This window comes from Poecilia reticulata, linkage group LG13 (assembly GCF_000633615.1).
Source record: "Poecilia reticulata strain Guanapo linkage group LG13, Guppy_female_1.0+MT, whole genome shotgun sequence".
Taxonomy (NCBI): Eukaryota; Metazoa; Chordata; class Actinopteri; order Cyprinodontiformes; family Poeciliidae; genus Poecilia; species Poecilia reticulata.
The window spans coordinates 1,699,483-1,726,621 of NC_024343.1; the positions used below are offsets into that span (position 1 = coordinate 1,699,483).

At 40.0% G+C, this 27,139-nt stretch overlaps 2 protein-coding genes and 1 long non-coding RNA gene across 4 annotated transcripts in view; 2 read left to right on the plus strand and 1 right to left on the minus strand.

The window, feature by feature from the left end:
- LOC103474144 (zinc finger protein 436-like) overlaps positions 1 to 3,812 on the plus strand; it is a 4,719-nt gene extending 907 nt beyond the window's left edge. Inside the window, exons 1-3 of one of the 2 annotated variants that reach the window (XM_008424909.2) lie at positions 149 to 233; positions 626 to 838; positions 2,025 to 3,812. In XM_008424909.2, the coding sequence (XP_008423131.1) occupies positions 649 to 838; positions 2,025 to 3,118 (1,284 nt within the window). In that variant the 5' untranslated portion in view covers positions 149 to 233; positions 626 to 648 and the 3' untranslated portion in view covers positions 3,119 to 3,812. Of the gene's footprint in view, positions 1 to 148; positions 234 to 625; positions 839 to 2,024 lie in introns of those variants that run through there. The other variant, XM_008424907.1, reaches the window with a different exon arrangement.
- A 4,755-nt stretch (positions 3,813 to 8,567) lies between these two features.
- On the minus strand, positions 8,568 to 14,027 carry proca1 (protein interacting with cyclin A1). The gene is made up of 4 exons (XM_008424910.2): positions 11,932 to 14,027; positions 11,706 to 11,838; positions 10,433 to 10,567; positions 8,568 to 10,329 (listed from the first exon to the last, which is right to left on the minus strand). The coding sequence occupies exons 1-4, from the start codon at positions 12,470 to 12,472 to the stop codon at positions 8,733 to 8,735; spliced, it is 2,406 nt and encodes an 801-aa protein (XP_008423132.1). The 5' UTR covers positions 12,473 to 14,027; the 3' UTR covers positions 8,568 to 8,732.
- A 184-nt stretch (positions 14,028 to 14,211) lies between these two features.
- LOC103474146 (uncharacterized) overlaps positions 14,212 to 27,139 on the plus strand; it is a 13,788-nt gene continuing 860 nt past the window's right edge. Inside the window, exon 1 of the long non-coding RNA XR_535117.2 lies at positions 14,212 to 14,828. This is a non-coding gene — a long non-coding RNA (uncharacterized LOC103474146). The remainder of the gene's footprint in view (positions 14,829 to 27,139) is intronic.

The window sequence follows — 27,139 nt, forward strand, 5'->3', positions numbered from 1 at the left end:
TATATAGCTTCTATTTTCTCAAGATATCTGAGTCACTTGTTTAACATTGAAATCATTTTTGTAATCCTAAGGAGATAAGGCACACGGACAATTTCAGCTGCATTCAGCGCAGCAGAAAAAGCTTCAGGTAGTTTCCAGTTCTGGGTTCTACTAAAGTGATTTACTGAACTCATCTATCCAAACGGTGTGCTCAGTCAAAGTCAAACAGTGATTTAACAAGAGGCGAAATTACAGTTAAGTGTGATTAGGATATATTATTTTCCCCCTGGATAAATGAAATCAGAATTTAAATGTTGCTTTTTGAAATTTCGTTTTGTTTTAAATCTTCTAAAACTTATGAGTTTTAGAAGATTTATCATCCAGCTCACATTGATGATAAATTGTCCCAGTAATTATTACAATAAACGATAATATTTTGAGTTCACATCCAACAATAATGGCATAATAATGCAAGTTGACCCTTTCAAAGTTTAATAAACTTTTAATTTTGTAAAGAACACTAAGCACTGGGAACTGGTAGATATTTCTAAATATGTATAACAATGTAAACCAATTTTTGTTCCGATAGTCTCCAGACTCTCATCATCTTCCGTCTTCACAGTCGTTCATTGTCTTTTTCTCCCAGGCCTCCCGCAGCAACATGTCAGCATGGTGGTGGCGGTTTCTGCCGGGCAGCTGGCTACTGACAGGGGGACGAGCTGCAGCCGGGACCAGGAGGAACCACGACCTGCACGGGTGAAACAGGAAGAGGAGGACTGCTGTAGCACCCTGGAGGAAGAGGAAGCAGAGCAGGAGGAGGAGACACACAGACACACTCTGAATGCTTGTTATGAGGAAGGTAGGGAGAAAAAACTAGTCCGTTATGACTCTTCTACTGTGAAAACGCTGTTCAATATTTTTAGTGGACACATTTTTATGATTTTTATCTTTGTTAGTGTCTTGGAGTTCTTGACTAAAGTAGGAATGTTTTTACACTATGTACTGTCTGATTCCACCATATTGAACCGCGCGATTAAAGCTTGTGAAATTTGTAAAGGCTTGATTGGTTTACAGTGAGGACAGAGACGAAGGGGCTTCAATGCTCACTAAGTTTCATTACTACAACAGCACAAAACTACGCATTAGAGAATGGCCTTGGGTGGATTATGAGCAAGAATTACAAGAATATTAGTTTATTTTTCAGTATTTGAATGCTCTTTCCAGTCACATAAGTTTCTAATGGTTTTCCCCAGCACATTTGAATGGTTAGCCAACACAGGGGGGCAAATGGCTTTTGTTGCATTTTGGTTCTAATCAAATTTAACTTAAAAAAAAAGTTGACATCTAAATAAATGAAAATCACAAAATAACACAATTTAGAGTTAGTCTCTGTTGTTATATTTGAATGAAAAGGTGTTATAAAGAAGGATATTTGTTGCACTCTGATGTAAACTTAGACCTATTTTTCTTTTATTTCCAATTCTATCCGGTCACATTCAGAATATTCAGATTTTTCTTGTTATAAATACATGGTTTTAGTATTATTATTATTATTATTATTATTATTATTATAGTTATTAGAAACTGAATCTGACAACAATAGGTTGACTACCTACAACATGTGAAAATAAACTGCAACAACCCTTCTTTCAAATGGTTCAGAAAGTGCAATTAGGAATTTTAAATAGATGATAAAGAATGTCATCAATCTGAGCACAAAGCATAGAGTTAGACTGAATAGATTTGCCATTATTGATCGGGCACATTGTTACCGATTCACAATCTAGATTTTCTTTGATATCAGGACCAATACAGATATTATCGGATCGGTGCATCTCCAACCAGAGCATTGCTGGTTTTTCCTAAAAAAAATGTGACACTGGTTTCCTGCTCAGAATGGTAGCAGTGGTCCTGATGAGGACTTTCAAAATCCAAGTCTTGAAAATGTAAAGTATCAGATTATTTTTCTCCTTCATTTGACAAGATTCTTAAATGGATACTACACCTTTCCGCCCTTCAGTTGCTTTGTCTTTTTGTCGCTGCAGACCTCACACGGCAACGGCTCTGCGTGGAGGACACACCCACTGACCAGCTGCTCTGTGACCAGGACAGGATCTGCACTGGAGTCGAGGACGAACCAGAACCTCCACAAATCAAAGAGGAACAGAAGGAATTCTGCGGCTCTGAGGGGGAACGGAAGCTCGAAGCGCAGGAGGAAACAAACGGATTCCTGCCAACTCCTACTTGCGAGGAAGGGGAGAGCTCTGTGTCAGAACGATGCGCCAGTTTTCTTCGAACCAGCGTAGGTGACCAGATCCAGCCTCTTGCCGTGTTTGTACCTAAGGAGGAATCTTACGAAGGAAGCGAAGGTGCACATGCGGCCGATATAAACACAGACCTCCCTCTGGTGTCGGGCTCTACGGTTGACGCGGGCACACAGTATTTTGGGTGTGGCTTTTGTGAGAAAACCTTTCAGTTTAGATCCAGACTGATCCGACACTTGAGCACCCACATGCGCAAAAACAAGTTGAGGTGCGGGGTTGGTAAGAAGTCGTTCAACCAGAACTACCAGCTGATCCACCCCAAGAAAACCAACGGCTCTGGCGGAAAACCGCTCGACCCACACGCCAGCTTCTTGACTGGCGCTGAGGCCGAGCGACTCCTCTGCAACACATGTGGGAAAAGCTTCAGCAGCCCCTACATCCTGAAGAGACACGAGAGAGTCCACACGGGCGAGAAGCCGTTTGCCTGCGGTGCGTGCGGGAAGTCCTTCAGTCGAAGGGACCACCTGCTGGGCCACATGAAATCCCACTTGGCCAAACCGCGAGTCCCGAGGCAGCCCGCGATCAAGCAGAGGGCCGTCCGTGTAGCCAAGAAGCTCTATTCCTGTCAAACATGCGGGAAACGCTTCACACGATATCATTGCTTCTTGCACCACGCCAAGAGTCACAATCCACTCGTCTGCAAGACCTGCGGGAAACAATTCAGTCAGTCATCGGGACTGAAGCGACACGAGTCGATCCACTCAGGTGTGAAGGGGTTTCCCTGCGGCGTCTGCGGGAAATCCCTGAGTAGAAGGGACCACTTGGTGCGCCACATGAAAGTCCACGCCAAGAGCAACCCTTTTTGTTTGACGTAGCCAAAGCATAGATAGAAATGCAGCAGCTAAGGCCTGGAAAGTTTGATAGTGGTAATTTGATCGTCCACATGAGAGATGCTTTCTTCACACAGAGATTGAGAAGAAAAAATCAAGTGTAGTCCAGCATGATGAAGACTACAACTGGTTAGTTTGGTTGTTGAAACAGCAAATATACCTTAACATGCGCAGTGGAAACTAGGGGTGCACAGATTGCAGTTTTCTGAACTAACCAGTTACAGTCCATCATTTAAAAACCCTGACCTGCCCATTTCAATTTTGGCCAATATCAATTTCTTTTTTTCTGAAAATGTTAAATCGGTGCACCCCTAGTGGAAATGAGTTTATTTCTATCAGAGAAGCTAACTTCTGCAGTCGTTCTTATCTCTGCACTTTGGGACGCTTCCAGTCAGCGCCTTGTTCTTGAATTCAGCTTCTGGGATTGGCTGGTTTGCTAGCAGCAGCCAATAACGTGTCAGATAGCCTTAACAAAAGAAATGTGCATAAATAATTTAGTTCAGCACAAAAATGTTTTAGTTTGTGTAATCTACAGGTGTTTCATCAACAAAGCTTTTTTCTCAAAACAACTTTGTTTTTCTCCCTAAATTTAAAATGTTCTGGTTAAATTGTGTCTGTTTTCTGTATTGTACTGGAGCAGAAATACTGAAATGATTGAAATAAAACCCATTTTGAAATATTTTCTGTCATTTTAAATTTTTATTTAGAAAAGAAAGCATAGATTTAATTAGATTTAAAATTTTATCATAAAAGCACAAAAAATTGTCACAAAAACATTAGACAGATGGGTTTAAATTTTTATCAGGCACAAAAATTTCTGGAACTCATTTTGTGACCATTGGAAACGGAATCATTATTTAAGAAAACATTTTTTTTTTCAAAGGCAATTTTTATTATCTATTGAAAAATGTGGAAGAATCAAAATCCGATCTGTTTGAGTCGTAGTGAAGAGGTAGTGCCAGCAGGGGGCGACACAAAGTTAATTCCTCAGCCTATTCAAATTGAACTGCGGGCTGCAGCTGCTATGTAGCTGTGAAAACTAAAACATCTTGTTTTTTTTTTCCAGTAGAAGAAAACCTTTCCGATACATTCTGGGAACATAAAATTACGTGGAACAACAAAGTTAAAGCAAATATTTCTTTTGAAGAGAAGCATTTAGATTATGTTTTCTACTTCTAAAAAAATTCTGTTGTGGGAATGAATAAAAAATGTCCAACATTTGTCATAGCAAAACTGACTTGACAGTTTTTGATACTAAAATGAGTGAATTTGCTACAGCTTTTTACTCTATAAAGACTAGAGGCTGCCTCTTCAAATTTTTACAAAGTTGCTTTTTCTTAGTAGGTCAGTTAGTTTGTAGGTGAGTTCATGTTCGACACTGAACTGCCTTGAGATTTACACTATTGGCCACTTGAGTGTTTGTTGGCCCTCTAACAACACGAACCTTAAGCTTTCTTATTGCTCGGCATGTTTCTTTGCTTTACCATTTTGAAAAGTGACTCCACTAATTCGTGCCATATTTGTACCTCTGTGAAACAGGAAGCATGACATTGATTAAAAGATGCTTCAATTATATTTGCTTGATAGAATTTAGTGGAAGAGCCAGAATTTTATTCATCAGAAAAAAAGTCTATTAAAAATCATTTAGTCTTCTAAATGCTTCTGCTTCAAAAATATTTGCTTTAACTTTGTCATTCCATATAATATTCTGTTCCCAGAATGTATCGGAAAAGTTTTCTCTTATTGTAAAGATACTTCTTAAAATGAAATACTAGCTTCACCAAATGAATGTATTCAAAATAAAGGTAAGCTGACAGCAGGTGTTGAATATGAAAACCTGTCTGGCACTGAGCTGAAGCTGCTTTCTGAAAACGTTCTGGTCAGATTTGTGTTCACTGTCAGAACACTGTTAGTCCAGAACTTCTGATCTTTGTCATTCTTCTATCAGGTCAGCATGTTTTATTTGTTGTTGTTGTTGTTTTGGTTTTTTTTTTTTTTATTTAATCTTCCCATGAAATTTAAACTTGTTCAGTCTTTTCAGGTCTGGACCATCTTGTTACAGGTCCCTTAATCACTCTTTGGTTTTCTAAAGCTTCTTTATCACAAGTAGTACCAGTGGTTAAGGTCAAAGCAAGTAGTTTTTCCAAACTGTTTAGAAAAAACATCTTTGTTTGGGCTTTAATACACCAGTAACGATATCATATAGCATGAAAAGATAAGTTTTGTGTAAATGTAAAATGCTCAAGTTGACATAAGTTTACATGGCATTTTTAAAAATAGTATGTTAAATTGTTGTCTTCCAAATGTAATTTTTTCTATTTCTCTCTTCTTCTTTTTTTTAGATGAATCACTTTAAAAAAGTGGTTTAAGTTATGTTTTTATCTCCACTCGGTTGTTGAGTAGGACTGTCTTTGGTGTCTAATAATAAATTGGTGTACAGAGGGAACCTGGTGAAGCAGTTGGACGCTGGCCTTTACTGCAGATTCTCTCTTTTGACTCCAGACATTCCTGTAGATAACATTGTGTCCACCATCCCAAGGGCATGACGTAGGCTGGCACAGAGGAGTCTGGATCAGGGATCTGCAGCCTGCGGCTCCAGAGCCACACGTTGCGCTCTGGACCCTCCTCTGTCGCTCTTACAAAATCGTAAATGTTTGTGATTATAGAAGCAATAAAAGTAGGTGGGTTTAGGAATTCTTCTACTTCATGCAATGTCTGGCTAGAATGGCAGCAATGATACGAGGCTTGTAATAGTAAATTTATGTGTTTTAACTTTATTGTATGTACTTTAGCATTTTTAAGTGGACTACCCATCTTTCTTCATTTTGCATATTTATGAATGACTCACTCTTTTGGTCTCAGCTTGAGATTTCGTTCAATTGTAAAAGTTAGATTCATTTTGTTCTAAAATCTAAAAATAGAGAAAAAAAATCACTCCAAAGCTGTCAAAATACAAATAATTTCTGGTGTGTACTTATGAAATCTTTTTATTATTATTATTATTATTATTATTATTATTATTATTATTATTATTATTATTATTATTATCTCTAGCTACATATGTGTTTAAGTAAAAAATTGTTGCAAATGTAGCGACTATCACCTTTAATATGAAAAAAACTCAAAATATCTATGTTTTAAGGATACTAAAGTTAAGACTGACCAATCCTTGCTTATCTTTTATTCGCTCTTTTCTTTCATTATTTTATATAGTTCAAAGCTATACTGGCATGTTTTCTGTCTGAAGATAATCTTCTCCCCTGTCGAGCCAAGTTTTGCTTTAAAGACTGAAAACATGATATTTATTTCCATCTCAACACGTTTGCACCTTAAGTGGACAGTGAAAAGTGAAAAATGTTTTTTCATAGAAAGACATTTAATCTCGTTTGCAGTTCATAAATTGTTTCTGTTTAGACTATATTTTGGCAGGCGATATGAGCTAAATATTGTTGACAGTTTAATGTCCTTTCTGAAAATAATAACTAGAAGCCACCAATCTGAAACTCCCAAAAGATAACGCTCATAGCACAGCATTTCTCTGAAAATGTCACTGAACTATTGTGTACCAACCCTATGCTCCAGCAAAACGAATGTGAGGTATTCACTCTGTTTTCCTATTTTTCCCAAACATCATAAATTATCTTCATTTAGATAAACTAAATGAACAAACCAACTACGGTAATTAACTTTGTTGAGTACATTGGCGGTGTGTGTTGTGCACTGTTCAGTCTGTTGTTAGTGATAATTTTCTGTTTCCTGATTTCCTAATGTCTTAGCTCTCTGCACTCCCCAGCTGTCTCTCATCTGCTCATTAACTCACCTGCCTTCCATCACAGGAACCAACCTTCCCAGCATAAATGCCTCTTCGTTTTTCTCAGTTTGTCAAATTATTGTCCCCAGTCTGTTTTGTTGCGTTCCTGAGTTCAGTTGCTATAAAAATCTGCTGTCTTCATACACCTGCAGTCCTCACCTCCTCAGTTTGTGTTCTCATGTGTGTGCTGGTGTGGGATTTTACTCAGCTTGTTTGTATTACTTTCCAATAAAGTTCTTCAATGAAAAACCTTGTAACATCACAGTAACAGTGGTCAAATGTGGCTGCTGTGCCTGTTGAAGTTTCTTCATATAAAGTATTATGTAAGCATGTAGAAAATCACCTGACCACGGGGTTTTACAACCCTAAAATGTAAGAAGTGAAAGTAATGAAGGTGTAATCTGTGTGGATGAGAAAGTGATCCAATTTGTGTTGGAGGCAACAAGTGGATCAAGGTCTGTACCACCCAGAAAACTAACTAAACTGCACAGACTCAGCGTTTTCATTGTGTCCGTTCTACAGTTTGAAAATTAAGGATTACAAAATCATCTGAAAGACGTTTAAGAAGGTTACAGTTAAGCCTTTGCAGTTTATACATTCAGTTTTTCTGTGATTAGACATTTCCAGTTGGGATAATGCGCACAAAGTATTAAACTAGCAAGAATGCTAGGTGCTAACTAGTGTGGTAGTGTTGTTGGATTATACAAATTAATTTAAATTTTCACGGTACTTTTATAATATCTCAAGCTTGAATGATAGAGTATTGTCTACACATTATATGCCTGACAGTTCAATGACATGTTTATTTCTTTTAAATAAACATAAAACTTCCCTAGCAGCTAACTTGCTAAAAAAATATTTTGGTTTAGTAACACTGGGGTACAATCCTACATTCAGCACATGGAAATAATCCCAGTAAGCATTATGTTTAATTAGTTTTAAAAAATATTTCTAAAAAATTTGAGCTAGCAGCTGTGGTTCTTTTTAAGTCTCGAAAGTGTCCTTTAGCTGTTGGAGAAATTATTGGTAACTTTGGCATACTGAGAAGATTTTTGTAGATCAAAACTTTAAAACTACCATTTTACAATATAAATAAATTTATTTACGGATATTTTAAACAATATGTTTGCATTTGCCAATTAAATCCTCTCTGAGCAATATTGGAAGAATTTTTGTCTTATAACTTGTCTGACTTGCATTTTTATTTTTATTTTTTGACCTACTGCATTTTTGGGCCCTTCTGAAGACGTTCAAGGGTGCACCTCAGAGTTCTGTTTTGGGGCAGGAGCATTCTTTTATTGAAACCCCCCCCAACATTTTTATTGTAAATTGATTTTTTTTTTTTTAACCGGCACACAATAAATTAAACATACTTTACATTACCAGATAAAAGTCTGGACACATCTCATTCAATTCAATATGATGTTGTGTCCACACTTTTGAAATGTAGTAGATGTCTTGATTCTACTGGTCAGACAGTAATCAGCTTTAGGTGGGGCTTAAAAACGGGGCCAAAAACTTATTTTCTAAAATAGCCTTATTGGTTTGTGTAGCAATTTCTGTATACAACTCTACAGGATTTTATCACAGACGTAAACCATTTCTCCAAACAAACACACAAAGAATATTTTATAAATTTTATTTCTGACATCCGGGAGAAAATATTGAAAAAGATCATTCTCAAAGTACAATCAGTGATTGTATGATTTCATTCTTTTAAGCAGTATAATCAAACATATCCTCTAGAGTAAAGCCTTCCTGGTCCAGCTACGCCCGAAGCACAGGGGTCTATGGCTGTTGACGCAACTGCAATGCCTTCCTCCTTTTCTTCCTGTTGAACTGTGCTCTCGCTCTCTCAATAGAGAACTGAAGCGGACTAATGGATTGAGCTGCAGACGTGGTCGTCCAGGACTTTTCGAATCTGACCTTGATTGGCGAAGTTGGAAGTGTCTCTGGTTCGTTTTGTTCCTGGTCGGATTTCTGCCGTTTGCTTAGAAGCACGTTGAGATTTGTGCTCACCGTGGGGCCGGCTGTTGTCAAGAGCCTCAATTCATCATGAGCTTCTGTGTCTCGCAGCGCAGGGGTGCTTGCGAAACCCGGCCGACCGACCAGGGTGTAAGGAGTTGTGGGAACAAGGTTAGCATTTTCAGGGCCGCTGTGGGAAAACAGGTTTTGACTGGAGAGAAGGATGACTGTTTTCCTCCTTCTGTTTCTCGGCACTCTCTCTTTTGACCTTCGCCTCTTTGAGGCAGAAAAGTTGGGGCTGAGAGCCGTAACCTGACTGTCCGGTCTGTAAAACGGCGCTCTTAAAAGCAGCTGCTCCATGCGTGGGGCTGATGCAGAAGTAGGAGACCCGGAGAGAGGGAACGCTGTCCAACTCTCAGGAGAGGATTCCTGAGGGTCAGAAGGCACAATGAGAGTGTCTGAGCTGACTTTCTTTCTTTTCTTTCTCCTCTCTTTGTCTCCTCTCTCCTTTGACCTGCTCCTTTGCACTTTGGGGGCTACAATAGGAACAATGGCAGTGCTTGTAGTAGTGGAGCTACGTTGCTCCGGTTCTACGGTTGGCAGTAAGTCAATAATCGTTGGAACAGAGTCTACGTAGTTTAATCTATGGTGTTCAGAGGAAGGAGGTGAATTTTTCTTGCTGCTGTTTCTCCCGCCCTTTTTTTGTCCTCTAGTTTTTACTTTCTGTGTCGTAAGAGTCATCGGGCTTTCTGATAAAGGGACTTCCTCTTTCATCCCCTCAACTGACTCATCCGGCATCTTCCGAACCTTCAGAGGTGACGTAATGGAAACCTTCTCTTTACCCGAGGTAGGCTCATCTTTCATGACTTGATTGGAGGGCTCATCTGTCCTTCTAAGCTGAAATTCCCTGTCATCAACCCTGTTTGCATCAAACCTTGACTGATCGCGTTTGTTGGACTCGCTGATGAAGTTGCTCAAAGACAAGATGTCTTCTGCCTTGCTTCCCGCAGCTCCTTCCTCTGCTTTCACACCCGCCTCCGTTTTCTGCTTCCTCCTCCTGCCCTTCCCTTTCTTTTTATGTTTTCTGTTTGCTTTCTTCTTCGCCCCAGTGTTCTTCCTCTTCTTCTTCTCCGAGGTTTGCGCTTCCTCCTTGTCGGAGTTGGCGTTGGAGCTTTGAGACGTGGAGACGGTGGCGAGCACCTTGATGAAGTCCTCGGCGGCGATGACAACGTTCCTTAGCGACGGTTCCGATATCGTACTTTGAGTGGGACTCTCCCGCTGCTCTTCCTCGTCGTTCTTCTTGGACTCCTCCCGCTTGGGTGGCACCACCGTCAGCTCGTCTATGACGTCAACACCGCCGTAGTCGTACGGCACTGCTTCTCTCAGCACGGCAATGGGGAATTTGTCGTATCGTTTGCACCTGCGGGACAAAGGAGACAAAAGGAAAGAAAGTTCATAAAGAATTCATGATGAACTGCAGCCTTACGAGTTGTCGGCCTGCTGAACTGGGCGGTGATACTTACAGGCCGTACCAGTGGCGCTCAGCGCACTGTTCCTCGTAGGCAAAATCGAAGCAGGGCACACCGATGACGTTAAAAAACGCCTGACCCACAACCCTGGAGGATGTGTCGTTGACTTGTCTCAGACAAGCTTTCAACCTGCAGGAAGAAATAAGAGTCAATCAAAACGAACAAAGCAAGAGGATATGATGTGCCCACATCTTTGTGTCTGGCAAGTTACATATAAAATAATGTTTTAATTTTTTTGCTGTACTTGATTCTGCTTTAAATATACAAGTGAATCTTTAATTTTGTCTCAGGTGAACCAGGATTTTAAGGCCTTATGCAGTGTTTTATAAATGTGGGGTCAACACCGTTGACCTTCCAAATGGATCCTCCATGCTCGGTGGCTTTTTGATTTTAAAACCTGCTATACAGCGCACACGAGAGCCGACCAACGAATTAAATTCCCTAAATGACAGAGCATGTTTTCCTTGACAATCACAACACTCAGTTAGTATAAAGTGGTTATTTCAAGCACTTCTTTTTTTTCGTCAGTATTTATTTATTTATTTTTTACAGAAACCCATAAAACTTCCCTGAGTTCACTGATTAAAAATTGTTTACTTTACAGTCTCTTTTCTCCTTGTTCTTTAAGTGGATAGATTTTTTTTCAAATTTCTTGTCTTAGTAATTGACACAGCAGGAGAAACTTGTTACTTATAAGCTTTTTACCACCACTTTCAAAGTATACAGTATTTCTCACCGTGTCTTGTGCTAATTTAAAAAGGCAGTATTATGTATTTTCCAGCCACAGCACAATCAAAAAACCATGTTATAAAAATGTTTTTTTTCATATGACTTAAAAGAAACGTTGTTGGACTGAGAAATAGTTCCTATGCTAAGGAGGCTTGCAGTTCCACCAGGAGCATTAATGGTCTCCTAAATGGTCGCCATGAGAGATTCAAGGATTCCTCAAACCTTCATGAAAGGATCATATCAACACTCCAGATATGTTTTTTGATGAGGGAATAATAATATAATAAGATATAAAGATCAAAGTTGATTTCACAGAAGTTCTTGGTTGTCCCATACCAGCTGGTTACCCTAAAACACACATCTACTCTTTCTACCCTGGCCATCATAACACTTTGGTTCTTATACAAGAGTTACACAGTGCATTAGATGTAATAACATCATGCTAGGGACAACTCAAAATAATTATTTTAATGATGTTTAATCCCATTTACATGTTTCAATACAATAAAAACTCAACTAAGCCTTCAGTGTTACTCACTCCTCATCGCAGTCACAGTGGCAGATGGAGTGCCATTTGAAATTGGTGTATCCGTAGTTTGACGAGAAGGCGTGGATGACGTTGGGGCAGTGGTCGTGGGTCCTGCAGCAGCTGTCCGTGTCTGCAAAGTCTCCTGCGGAAAGGAGGTCACGGGGTCACCGTTTATTCAGGCGTGTATATGCGCGTGCGATCATTTCATTTCGACAACGCGTCGCCTCTCTCTTACCCAGCTGGTTGTAGTTATCCGCCATGTTCCCGGCTCCGCACCAAAGGGTCCCCGGGTAGGTGAAGCCCCTCTTGGATCTCCTCAGACCCTTCCCCTGCTCATCCTYCCCGCCGCTGTGTGCCCTGCTCTCCTCAAACTCCCGGCACGCCAGCCTGGCTTCATCCATGCGCGCAAAACGCGCCTCATCCTCCTCCTCCTCTTCCTCTTCCTCTTCCTCCGGCCGCCGGCTGGTTCCGCTCCGCTCCTCCAGCCCCAGGCTGCACTCGTGCGCGAACGACTTCACCTCCGTCCGGTTCACGACCACCGAGCAGGTCACCAGCTGCCCGCCGGGGCTCACCACGGTGCGGATCACCTCGGCTCCGTCCGACACCTGGTAGAGGACGTTCCCCCCCAGCTGGGACGTCTTTGCGCAGAAGGTGCCGTTGACCATGGAGAACATCTCCTTGCTCTCCTTGTCCGCGTCCGAAGCGAGGCTCGGGAAGTCGCCCCTGGCCACGTTTCTGTCCAGGTAGGACAGGAGGACAAAGAAGACTGACCACATGATGGTGGGCGGCTGGCACTTTTCAGCACCACGCGTAGCGCAGACAGCTCCCCTGGCGAGCTTCTTCTGGCGCTGTCTGGCGCAACCCTCCCACTTTTAAAGGCAGGCTGAGGTGGTGCGACTCGTAACGCGCAGAGTGACCACATGGGGAGGAGTCAGAGGAGCGAGATTAACCTCTTTAGACTGGGGGGTCATTGTGTTTCTGCTCCGCGGCCAGCAGGTACAGCCGCCCGGTGTAGGGTTGCACCGAAGGAGAGCAGAGGGTTAAAGCCGATCTGAGCTTGAACTCTCCCCCCCCCGGCTTCTCCAGAGAGACGTGACCGCAGGTTACCTTCCAGGCCCCTCCCCTCAGAGAGGAGAGGAGTCCCACTCTCTGGGAACATGCGTGGAGGAATTCGAGCTTGCCTACGTTTCCCATGGTAACGCAAGCATCATGGAGTGGTTGTGCCAACACACCACGGACGTAACAAAAAAACGCAAAAAAAAAAAAACCGAGGCAGTGAATCGGTGTCGACCTAAAATCCCGACGTCAAAGCGTGTCAAGCTTAGGGCCAAATTCAGTTTGGGCACCGAAGATGTAGGTCAGCTTGATCCAGAAGAGTTTGAGATGAAGTTAGAAGTTAGAAGATGTTTGTTCCTGTTAAGCATCCCCTCGTCTAAACTTGGACCAGTTTTTGTGTGTCTTCCTGTGCTGTTAAAAATTCTAATCTAATAAAGATTTCTCTGTTTACATTAAGAAAAGTTTTGTTGGATCTTTTTTGTATTTGTTTTGCATCCTGCATTCAGATCGCAGGATTTTCATTCCCGCTCGGGAGCAGACGGTGTCGATTTATTATCGGCAATATTATTACTTTATTACCATTTTTTCCTCTTCATTATTAATAGTGTTATTTTTATTATCATAAGCAACGTAATGTAGCTATTATTTTTCTTCTTTCAAAAATGCATACAGATACCTAAAGGACTGCACTAGACTCTTCTTTCTTCGCACATTTCGTTTTGCTTCTGTGTTCACTTAATCTTAACATCTCTATTTGATTTGTTTACATCACAATAAAAAAAAATCATGATCGACTAACAAATTAGTGCCTTTCAGAAGTACCGTTAAAGAAAGTGCTTCTCCCGGAAAAAAAAATATTTAAAAAATCCTCCTCATTTGCCTTCAGAGCTCACCTGTAGGGAAATCATCAACAGAACTATTAGCAGGGGCGGTTTTTGATATGGACAGTTGCCCAGGGCGGAACTAAACCAGGTGGCGTGGCGGATGTTTTAGAACGAGGGATTTGACTATTAGTCATCACTTCCCAGCGGCAACATCTAACTTAAACACATCGAGCTTTTCTTCAGTTGCTTCAAGGATGCTGTTGATGGAGGACAAACCATATTATTAGAATGGCGTAGTCAAAGTTCGGAGTCTTAAATCTAACTGAAAACTCTTGACACTTAACAAGATTTGAAATTTAAGGTTCAGATAAAATTTCCATCCAACTGACTTAACTTCCCAGAGGAGTGGACAAAAGCATCAACCGTATGTGTAAAGCTGTTTGACATATGAACCTAAAAAGATTCAAAACATATTCAATACATTTGTGAAATTAAAATGTTAATTATAAATACATTTCAATACTGTCAGATTATCTGTAAAAGAAAATGTATGACAATCATTTATTAATTTTCTTCCACTTAATGTGACAAAAGTAAAAAATTTAACAGGTAAAAACAATTTAATTCAGTTTACATTATCATACATAATTGAATACCTTTGTAAGGCAAAGTATATTTTCCTAATCTGTCGTTTTGATATAATGCCTCTTGCTAATAAACGTAAGTGATGCACGCTGCAGTTTCGTGGATCTCGGTGGAAGTGACTTTTTGTCCCAGGACAATAAAACCCTTCTTGTCAGGTTGGCTTTCTAATAAGCCCAGTGTTTTTGTCACATGGTTGGTCTTACTCTGAGGCGCTATGGAGGAGATCCAACCCACACAAGCCACTGAAATCGGATTGCTGGAAGGCGGAGAAAAATGATGTAAAATCACCAGAGGCAACATTCGATCACATCTTGAAGGAGTGAAAGGGGGGAGGGGGGAGAAGAAGAATGAAGAAAAAAAGTTTCCCATGAATTGAAGTGTTCAGTGGTGGAAGGATTGGGGGCAAGAGAACAAGAGTAATAATCCTGCAGTTCCTGTAGAGCTAATTTACCCCACATAGAAGAAATAACACAAAATCACTTTTAAGGGGTTTAACATACTTAAACATTGAAGAAATATATATATATATATTTTTTTTAGGATTTCTAGATTTTTTTTTTTTTAATCGAGGTCATCAATTAACGACCTGTATGTAAGGTAAGATAAGGTAAGGTCATTTTATTTATATAGCACATTTTCAGCAACAAGGCAATTCAAAGTGTATAAAAAGTCTAATTTGTTTTTCCACGCTGAAACGTTTGGATTATGAATTTAAATAAGATGCTAAAGTGACAATTTTTTATATATTTTTTGGAACCTGTGGCATTGATTCTTACAGCATAAGAACCCTCCACTTATTGCACACAGAACAGCGCCCTCTAGTGGCCGAGCAGAGAGTGCTGTTAATGTGCAGTTTTTTGTTTGTTTTCTTGTAAGATGTTTCTCATTGTTGGTTCGGTTTGGTCCCTATTTGCTCGTGTCAGACCTACATTTCCCGTCTCAGATTGTTGTTATTTGGACAATGTGCTATTTCTTTGTAAGTGAAATTGGTAGTTTACACATGAAGATTTTTTTGTTTGTTTTTTCTCCCACCTGGAAATTTCTGCAGTTTGCTGATTCATCACGATCTGTTAACGCATATTAAAGGTTCAGCGTGTAGCTTATACTGACATCTAGTGGAGATATTAGATATTCTGTATTTACAGTATTAATTGATATATTTATTGCTCTCCTGAACACCAGCATTGCTTTGTATCAGAGGAAGCAACCCAGGCATCCTTGAGGAACTTTGTTGTTTTTCAGCTGTTGTCTGTTTGTTGTCTTGTTTTTTTGTAAAAGGGTAAATTTACACTACTAAACGCAGAAATTCTTAATCTCAGAAATTTTCAAGAAAAAACAATGTGGAAATTTCTGAGTTTCAGAAGTTGAAAATTTGCTAGAAAAAACTAAGACATTTTCTAGGAAAAAGCATTGAAATTTCTTAAATTTCTCAGGTTTCAGTGAAAATTCCACTTTTCTCTCTCTACAATGGTCTGTGGTGGCTAATATTTTGTGCCAACTATGCGTTAATTCGTACACACAGTAAGGACGCTTTTAGGCAATGACAACCAAGGATTTAGCATTTGAGTCCAGGGTGTACTCCACCTTTCCCCCAATAACTGCTGGAAATATAGTCCACTATAAGACAAATATGGCTCTGTAGCATCAGTGATAGTTCAGGCCAGGGTACTTTCAGTTTAATCAGGGGTCATAACCTGTCAGATTTCATAAGAGTCGACTGACAAAAGTAGTTAGCAACGGGGTATAATAAATACAATAGATAATTAAAGCACTAAATTCTGGGGAAGATTTTACCATTTATATGACCATTATTTGTTTAAAAATATTGAAAAAATAAATTGCCACATAATGGTCTAATGGTGCGTTCACACCAAACGCATTTTCAGCATCCAGACTCGTCTTGTCGCCCAACATGTTTGATGTTCCACATAGACTTTGAATGTAAACTAGACGTGCCTGACACTCAAAACGCGTTTCGTGTGAACGTATCAAAAGTGCACACGAGTCAAACTTGAATCGTCAAGTTTTTTTGACGCACGGTAAGTGCTTGGTGTGAGCCCCCTCTTCTTTCATTTGGTACCTAGGAACTTATCAAATAGATATTTATGGTACTTACAGTATCTAGGTACCACAAGTACTGTAATGAAAGAAGAGGGGGCTCAACATGGCAACACATGCTTATGAAAAGCAGGTGTGTGCCAGAGGCATTTGTTGCCCAAATATGCTTTTCCTCCTCGGGACTTTTCCTCCTTTGGTGAGACTAGTTCAATATCTTTTACTGTCTGTTGCATTATGTGACAGTTTGCATTTTGTAAAGACAAAGCCTTGAACGCCTCATAAAACAGCATCAAACATATTCTTTTTCACTACAGAGCACCTCATTTCATATAACAATGAGATGATACTTAAATATAAAAGATTGTTCATTCTAAGGTAATATGCAGCCATAATATTTACCACACAATTCATTTTGGGGTCATTTGGTTTAAGCCACACGTGATGAGTCAGACTGTGGGAAAATGTCAAGGCTGCTGGCTGAAGCATCAGCACTCAGCGTGAGCTCTGTTTAATAAAAACTGGGATGAAATTTCAGATATGAGTTTATTTAAAAACAATGAGCAGCTATCTGATGGAGAGCTGTGAAATATAATGTGAATACGTGGAGATGAAAGGTCAAGTTGTGGCTACAGTGAAAGTGAACTCCACTTTAGCTTTCTCAGAAATGGATCCTCTCTGGAAGGAGCGGCTTAAAGCAGGTACTTACAATAATAACCCAAGGTATGCATGAAGGAGGCTTTGAGATTTTTTTTTTTTTTTTAGCAGTCTGTGGTCCAACTTCAGCAAGCGCAGATGCAAGACAGAAACAAATTTAAAGTTTCTAAATAAAGCTTTGAGCATTAAATAGCTTATCTTTGTAAAATGTTAAAATACTTGCAGTTGAATATAGGTTGAAAGGGATTTGCAAATCATTTAATTTTTTTTCTTACACAACATCACGGGAATAGGGGTAATTTTTTTTTTTAATTGGCCTCTGCTGTTACTTATAATTTAACATTAGGCTGTGTGAATTGTCTAGAATTGGGGATTTGGTTCATTTATGATAGTTATAAACATTAATCATGTAGGTAAATACCAGCAGAAGTTAAGATTTAGGTAGCAACAGCTACCTAAATCTTAGAAATTATATTATATATTATTATAAATTATACCTAAATTATAGCAGAAGTTAGCATCTGGCTAAATTTAACAATCAACTAGCATCTATATAAGCAGAAATTAGCATCTAGCTAAATGTTATCAGAAGTGACTATTTAGCTAAATGTTAGTAGCATCTAGGATCTACCTAAATGTTAACTTACTTTGAACTCTTCTGTGAATCTTAACATCTAAATGTTAACACCAGCACTTCTGCTAACATTTAGCCAGATGATATCTGGCAAAATGTTAGCAGAAGTGCACATCTAGCAATATGACAGCAGCCTTTAACATTTAGCTAATTGTTAGTAGAAGTACCTAAATGCTATCCATCTGGCTAAATGTTAGCAGGAACTAGCATCTATCTGTTGATTATAATGATTATCTCTAACTAAATTATAGTGGTAAAGGTAAAGGTAATTTTATTTATATAGCACATTTTCAGCAACAAGGCAATACAAAGTCCTTTACAGGACTTAAAAGGAAATACAAACAAAATAACAAACTAAAAGAAAGAGCAAAAGAAGAAAAAGCTAATAATGTTGAACAAACATTCTAAGTTCATTCTAATTCCTTTTCTGGGTTGCAATAATAGGAGTCTCTCTGCATAATAACCTAAAAAATAATCTAATATTGATCTAAATAGTGAGTACTCTACAGTTTCTAAAATATAAGCTAAAGAGTGACTAATAAACTAGAGCAGTGACTCTTAACCTGGGTGATGAGTCCGTCTCAGGGGTTTGGCGGAGCATCTGCCGCGGAGGTAGACACACTTGTGTAAAGTTGTGATGATGTCCCGCTTTGCCATCACTTGCTGCAGAGGATCACGTTACATTGCTTAGCCAGCACTGATTGAAGGAGTTCCACTCTCAGCATGGATTTGAACTTGTGTCTTTAATTACTTCAGCAAAGCTCACCGTGTTTACCAAATTCTGTAGCTTTCGGTGTACTTCTAAATCTGCTCCTTAGTCGCATCTTTTCAGGGTTGGTACTGTCTCTAGTGGGGTGCGGGTGGTAACACAACTAATATAATTACATTACTAAATCGGAATACCGCAAAGTCTTTATTATTTATTGTTAATTTTTCATTCTCTTAAGAATGTAGAGCTAATTAAATGATCTAAACAAGACCTTAAAGTGGTTCCAATTTCTCTCGATGGCCAACCTGTTGGCCATCGAGAGAAATTGGTGGCAAACTGTGGCAAATTTTAAATACCTTGGGTCGTTCCTGGACAGTCAGCTCAACTTTGCTGAAAACACTGACTTTATTTTGAAGAACTGTTCTCAGCGACTCTACCTTTTAAGAAGACTTGGTGATCTTCTTAAAGTGACCCAACTAGACTCTTGGGTCACCCCTATGTCTTGAATTTGGGGGGGGGGCGGGGAATCATATTTTATTTATCACTGCAGAAGGGTTTAGTGAAGGCGGATATGAAACTGGCGGGTTCGGTACCTCAAAAAAGGTTAAGAACCACTGAACTAGAGTCTCTGGATTCCAAGTTTGTTTAATTCCTTTTCTGGGTTAAAAGTGACTACTCCGCAGTTTCTGACCAAATAAAATAAAAAAGAGGAAAGGACACATTAGGGCACATGGCAACATTCAGACAAAACAAAGGCCAAAACAAATACATGAGTGAAGGCGGTGACATCTCAGAGCCATGAAACCACGTTGCTCAGCCTTTGTGCAGAAGTCAGACAAGATGTTGTTATTAAGAAATGTCCTTGGGAGCACTCAGCTCCACAGCTGCATGGATACAAGAGGGGGTGAGGTGGGAAGGAACGTTATGTTTACATATCTTCAAGGAGATTAGAAATATGCAGCCCTTCCAAAGCAACACAGGAAAACCAATTCAGAAACAGAATGTCTTTGGTCAGGTAAATTATAAATTTAAATCTTCCCTAAAGTCTCTCCGATACATCTCAGTTCCCATCCATCCATCCATTTATCTGGGGTCGGGTCGCGGGGGCAGCAGCTTCAGAAGGGAGGCCCAGACTTCCCTCTCCCCAGCCACTTCTTCCAGCTCCTCCGAGGGAACCCCAAGACGTTCCCAGGCCAGCCGAGAGACATAGTCCCTCCAGCGTGTMCTGGGTCTTCCCCGAGGCCTCCTCCCGGTGGGACGTGCCCGGAACACCTCACCAGGGAGGCGTCCAGGAGGCATCCTGACCAGATGCCCGAGCCACCTCAACTGGCTCCTCTCGACATGGAGGAGCAGCGGCTCTACTCTGAGTCCCTCCCGGATGACCAAGCTTCTCACCCTATCTCTAAGGGAGAGCCCAGCCACCCTGCAGAGAAAACCCATTTCGGCCGCTTGTATCGGTGATCTCGTTCTTTCGGTCATGACTCAAAGCTCATGACCATAGATGAGGGTGGGAACATAGATCGACCGGTAAATCAAGAGCTTCGCTTTTTGACTCGGCTCTCTTTTCACCACGACGGACCGGTACAGCGCCCGCTTCACGGCAGACGCTGCCCCAATTCGCATGTCGATCTCCCGCTCCCTACTTCCCTCATTCATGAACAAGATCCCAAGATACTTAAACTCCTCCACTTGAGGCAGGACGACCCCCCTCAGTTCCCAATTATCCAAATTAGTTTGGTTGTTCCACTGAGCCGAAACTAGCAACTTCTCCAAGATCGATTCAATCCCATTAGCGAGTTTTAGAGTCCTCAGCTGGGCTGAGGATATCCAACTTGTCCACACCAACAGTCTGAGTATTCGCTAGTTCGGCCAAGTCTGTCACAAATTTGTCGATAAATCAGGTATCCACAAGCTCTAGCAGCAGAAATCCTGTTATCATGAATAAATCCAAGGTGAATCCCGCCGGGTGTGTCCCCACAGGACAAGAGGGCTCTCCTGTGCCCAGTCTTCTCATTGAGAAAATTCGATCAATTGCATTGAGAGACTGGTTGACCAGATCTATAATTTCTAGATTTGGAGGATGTGCAAAAAAAGGCTCCAAAAATATAGAAAAAGACAGGAGAAAAACAGAGCAAGCAGGGCAGGCATGGGCAGGGAGGGAGCAGAGGAAAAAAGCATCTGCCTTCACCGAGAGCAAGAAAGGAGCTTGAATCCACCTAAATATTAGTAGAAGTTAAACATCTAAGTAAATTAGCAACGGTAAGCAAAAAGCTAAATGGTGGCAGCAACGCCATAATTTAAAGGACGTCTCATTTTTAATTCTCTTTAATTTGTCATTTGAATTTTGGAAACTGTTAGTAAGAAGGTTGTAAACTTATGCAGAGTGATAAAATAAATATGTAATTTCCTCACCAGCTTGCCATACCCATACAATGATACATAGATCAGTGTTTTTCAACCATTTTTGAGTCAAGGTACACTGTTTTAATTTAAAAAATCCCGAGGCACACCACCAACCAAAAATGGAAACAAAGATACTCTGTAGCCGCCTATATATAGTCATTCTTATCAAAGTCTCTCGAATAGGAATCAAATAAACACAAAAATGTATTATCACATTTTACATTTCTTATTTCAAATTGCACTTAACATATCCACTTCAAAAATACCCCTGAACAGTGCCACAACACTGTGGTGTTAAATTTAAAGAAGTTGTAGAAAACTTCAAACTGTTTTACAAACTAATCCACAAGCATCTTATAGCCAGAATACAGAAAATAATTCTTATTCTGAAAGAAGCAATAATATTTGGGAAACATTTCACTTCATATTCACTGTTACAATATGAAGAGTTGCATGTACAAAATGTCCATATCTGTATATTTTACCCACCTGGTGTGAAACCTGTGCATGTTTGGATAAAAACAGCTAATTTCCTGGCAGAAATTGAAGAAAGACAAAGCTCTTCCTACTACTACAGCAGAAACTCGAAGATGGCATTATTTGCAGACAATTCATTTTCAAAAAATCTTTTAAAACCAATTACCGTATTTTTCGGACTATAGAGCGCACCATACTAGCACCCTCAATTAAWAAAATAAAATAAAAACTGGAAGCTGCTCTCGGTTTTCCATTAGGACCCAGCAGAATGCCTCGTCCTAATAAATCTGCTGGACGCAGCACTCCGTCTCCAAAGCCGAAGTATGGTTTCGTTCACACCCAACTTAAGTGCAGCGGCTCTATTTCCCTCCTGTAGTGCCAGATCAACAGCCCTCAACTTAAAAACTGTATGATATGAAAACATTTCTCCGTCGTGCCTGCTGCTAGCATGTGCTTGTTCTAAATGAAAATTAGCCGTTCTTCTTTGATTTACAATTTTGACTTCCAATGATTCACTTCCTGCTAGAGAGCCCCCTGTTGGTTGAAGAAAAATACACAGAAAAGCCACAGCGGGCTACAATCCGCATGGCTCAAAGTTAAGGAAAAAAGTAGCAGCTTATAGTCCGGAAAATACGGTACCGTAGTGAAATTGAATAATTTCCACGGCACACCTGACGATCACTCACGGCACACTAGTGTGCCGCGGAACAGTGGTTGAAAAACACTGACATAGATAATAACATGAGCTACTACGGAAGATTAGAGCCACTGAATAAAAAAGGAATTCTGACTTTAGTCTCAGAATTCTGTGATTAAAGTCAGAATTCAAATTTTGACTTTTTCTCTGTGACTTTTTCCCAGATTCTCGGTGAATCTATCCTGGAATGGTTTCAATCTTTTTTTTCTATTAGGCTGGAATGTGTCTGCCTTGGCAACTCCAAATCCCAGGCCATTAGTGTGTCCTGTGGTGTCCCGCAGGGGTCAGTTCTAGAGCCAATGCTTTTTTCTCTTTACATGCTGCTTTTAGGTAAAATCATTAATTGGCATAACATTTCATTTCACTGCTATGCGGACGATTTACAACTTTACATTAGAACGGGATCATCTTCAACTTCACCTTCACTTACTGCGCTAACGTCCTGCCTGGAGGAGATTAAGACTTGGATGAATCATAACTTTCTTCAGTTGAACTGCTACAAAACCGAGGTCATATTGATCGGAACGCCTCACCAGGTTCAATCCTCGACTCTGATGAGTATTTTGTTCTCTGGACTAGACATTCCCATTTCCTCCATTCTTACAAACCTTGGAGATCGAAAGGGACTCTCATCTCACATTTGAAAATTACATTAAGCACCTGTTTAAAACCTGTTTTTTTCATCTTTGCAATATTTCCAAAATTCGTTCATCTCTCTCCCGTTCTGATGCTGAGACCCTCATCCATTCCTTTGTCTCCTCCAAGCTCGACTACTGTAACTCGCTGTTTAYTGGAGTCCACAGAAAACACCTTCAGAGGCTTCAATATATTCAAAACAGTGCTGCCAGGATCCTAGTGAGAGCTCGTAAATTTGACCACATCACATCGAGCTTCACTGGCTTCCTGAAACTTATAGGATTCAGTATAAAATTTAACTTATCACTCATCATTGTCTATATGGAACCTCACCAGATTATTTGAAGGACCTCCTTATTTCACATTCAATTTCTAGATCCTTACTATCCCAAGCCTGTAATCTTCTCCACCTTCCTCGATCAAGACTAAGGACTATGGGTGATCGGGCATTTGCTGTGGCTGCTCCTCGTCTATGGAATTCTCTCCTGGACTATTTGAGAGCCCTGCAATTATTGTCTGACTTTAAAACCGGCCTGAAAACTTTTCTTTTTAGACAATCCTACTCCGCTTTTAAATGACTTTTTTTGATTGCTGATTTGATTTGTTTTTAGCTGCACTGGGTTTGAGATTTTTATTAATGAAAAGTGCATTATAAATTAAATTGATTATTATTATTATTATTATAATTCTTTTTCTTTCAGTGGCTCTAATCCTCTTCCGTAAACTCCAGATGAGGCAATCAGGTGAAAAGTGCTTCAAACACACTGATGTCAAGAGATTGAAGCCAACGGCTGAAGGGAGATGAACGCAAATGGAGACAATCAAAGGAAGAAGTCTGAAACTAACACAAACAATGAACAGAAAAGGAAACTATAATATGAAATCCAAATGCACAAATAAAGACACAGAAACCAAAAACAAAAAAATTAACCATACAGGTTGATCTAAGTAAATAAACAAAGAAATAGAAAAAACAGAAACACAAATGAAACCCGAAAATTAAACACAGACGAATCCTAACAGAATATTTTAAGTTATAACAACTATTACAACTCTTATAAGAGTTATAATAAGAGTTATAWTATAGGTTATAATAACTTATTATAAGAGTTATAATAAGTTATTATAAGTTGTTATAGCTCTTATAATAAGAGTTCTAATAAGAGTTATTATAACTCTTACTTATCAAAGTAATAAGAGTTATAATAAGAGTTTGAAATGCCAAAGTTTGACATTTCAAACTTTGAAATGTTTCTACAGATCTATATCTGGGATATACTGTAGATCCCAGATATAGATCTATATCCCACATATAGATCCCAGATATAAAAGCAATGGTCTTTCTTTTCAGAGTTCAGAGTTACTGGGGTGCATTTTGAATATCCAATTAGATTACATGAATGGTTTTTAAAAGGAAAAACCGGAGTACCCGGCGAAAACCTAATCTGCAAGACCCCAGGTGTACAAGCGGCAGCCATTCTTTTCAGAGTTGACCTTTCTGTCACAGGGGAACATTTAGAATATCCAATTAGAAAACAGGAACTGTAAGACTCCAGATATAAAAGGGCCAGGCTGTGATTTTTAATTTTTAGGTTGATGACCAGACCTAAAATATGAAATAAATAATAGGTTAATGAGTGTTTATTCTGGAATTCTGTCTAGTCTATGTCATCAAATGCCAAATTATTTGTCAATGTAAAAAGTAATGTTAGCTGTGTTAACTGGGATTGTGGTCTGCACTCTATTGGCAGGTAGAAGAGCCTCTCTATTTTCCGCAGAAGCTCTTAAAAGGTTTTGTGATTGCCGAAAAGAACTTGTGAACCGGATCTTTTGGGGGTGTGGATTGAATGTAGCTTTTTAAATATGATATTACGGCACCCTTAAAAGGACGACCGCCGTGCAGTGTTGCGGCCCTCCACACATCTTCAGTAGAACCAAACTGGCTTTTCAGAGCGCTGTAGAGGTCTCGAACAAAATGTTTAATGTTTTCATTGTCTTTGCTGATGGCAAAGTCTGTGATGTCCTCTACCTCCTCCCCAGACAAGTAATACAAGATTTTCTTCATGTCAGYGGACTTCAAGGGCCCACCGTTTTCCTCGGAACAGCTTAACACTGTCCTCATCACAAAGCACGCCATGCCTTCCTCTAGTTCTTTCATCCTCTGCTCTGGGGTTTCAGCTTTCAGCCCCTGAAAGTTAGGGATTACATCTGCAAATGAGACATTTCTAATCCCTAATGCTCCAAACTGATCGCTCAGTGACGCCTCGGTGAGATTCTGCTTTGTCTGAATCAAGGAGTCAATATCCGTTTTTAAAGGAAGTTCAGATTGAGGCTGATCTTTCAATTCACTTGGGATGGCTGCGGTGAAGTCCCTTTCCCCTTCTGCCTCACGGAGCTCTGGACACATGGGTCTTGGGAGTTGGTTCGACGTGTCATATATTTGTCCAACTTGATCATTGATCTCCGAGATCACGTTGGACACCCTGTCGGTCTCACTTATGCGATTTGTTTCCTCGTTTTTGATCCAAAGAAAGATGTTCTGAATAAATCTCCTCACTTCATCTTCTATTCTGGCACAGAAAACTTCAGGGCAAATCACTGTCTGGCCGGATATGTCGCTTATTTTCTCATCGGAGAGGACGGAATCTGAAGGAATTTCTGAAGGAACAGGAAGTGTATTATAATGGTTCCTCATGATATCAGTATATATTTTTTCTGTCAGTTCTGTTTCAAACTGCTTGATCTTGTCYTTTAGCTGGGGGTTTTCCATGGATTCTGCACACAGCCTCTCAATTTGAGGTTTGATGGACTGAAAATCCAGTTTAGGGATTTGGTCCGTCTTGGCGTGTTCAAGTAGTTTCACCCTCTCCTCATCTGACAGAGCTCCAGGGAACATCAGTTTGGTTGGGCTACCTGTGCCACGTTTCAGTTTCACCACATTGGTCTCACTCGAATCCTTGACCGAGGTCTCCAAAGACGACACCATGCGGATGAACTGGTCATTGGCAAATCTGGAAAACTCAGGTTTTCTGACAATTTCTTCTTTTCCAGCAAGATCAGCTTTGCCTTTTGACAGGAAAAGGTTCTTGATATCACCTACAATATTCTTCAAGTTAAAATTAGGTGCACATGGACASTGTGGACCTATTTCTGCAACTGAACCCTCAGCCTTACAGTAGTAAAGGTTGTCAATAATTGTTTTGCTGATTCCGTCTGCAATTTCATTAATTTCTAAAGTATCCGTTGACGGAGAAGATCCTGCGTCATCGCCTGCCCCATTGCTGACGCCTGAATCGTCTGAATATTTCTCTAATATCTCAGTGATGCTTTCACAAACTGAGGCCACAGAAAAAATTGAATTTACACCAGAAGAAACAGCAGCAGTTTCTGCTTCGGTTGTAGGTCTGCCTGAGATTCGCTTTTTTGTGAAGGCACACCAGTATCTTTCGGCGCATCTCGACCTGACTATGTTTATATGGTCTCGTAGACACTGAGATGTGTTGGAAACCATTTTGTTAAAATTTTTCAGGTTAGAAATGCAGCCACTCGCTGATACAGCAGGTGATTCAGGAATACTAGAGGTTTCTTTGATGTTATTTGCGATGGATGTTACTTTTTCAGAGATCTCCTGTTCCATCAACGAGTTTAACTCCATGCCATGGTCACAGACCTCTGGTGGCACCTCCAGAACGGTGGCCATTTCTGTGGAAATCATATTGGTCAAATGCACACTGATATCTTCATSTGGAATTTTGCTCTCCATGCCCGGCACAATGCTTTCTTCCATTACTGGCACCAGGAGTGTCAATGAATTTTCCACACATTGCTGGAAAATGTTGTTAAGCATGTCAGACATAACGCCTGTTATATGTGAATCCCTTAAGCCCTGTGAAAGCAAGGTCCACTGTGCTGGTGACAGTGTGTTTAAAAGCGGTAATATGATGTCCTCCAAATTGTCAATGGAGATGTGGATGTTTCTTTTCGCTTTGTTGTTTGACTCGGCCATTTTAAAAATATTAGTATTATTATTTCAAAGTTTTCTGTAAATATATGATGTTCTACTCACCACGGTTTCTTTTCGGAATGACGTAGCAAGTAGTTAGTTGCCTTTGATAATTGTTCACGTCACAATCCATTATGACGTAGCCCTCCTTTGCACAAACCTTAAGACACGCATGCGCATTAGACAAGACTTGTTTACCGAATGCCCTCCTGAGAAGAGCCGGTGGAAGATTGACACCTCCACTGTCACGTGGTCTACTTAGCTCTGTAACCATAGAAACACAGACTGCGCCTCAAGCTATAATTTAGCATTCTTTCTGATCATTTAACGTATCAGCCTAGATTATGAAACCATAAACCAAGCTGTATAATTAAATTGACAGGTTAAAGTTTCTACCTGCTAAAGTTCTCCACATAAAGCGTCAGCTGCCACCTCCAATTATAAACTAATACGAGGGAAGTGGAAGGAAAATATAAGGATTTTGATTTACAAAATATCCAAGATGGCGTCGCGGCAGAAGCGCTCCAAAGTATGGTTACATCACACACASAAAAAGAAAGAAAGAAAGAAAGAAAGAAAGAAAGAAAGAAAGAAAGAAAGAAAGAAAGAAAGAAAGAAAGAAAGAAAGAAAGAAAGAAAGAAAGAAA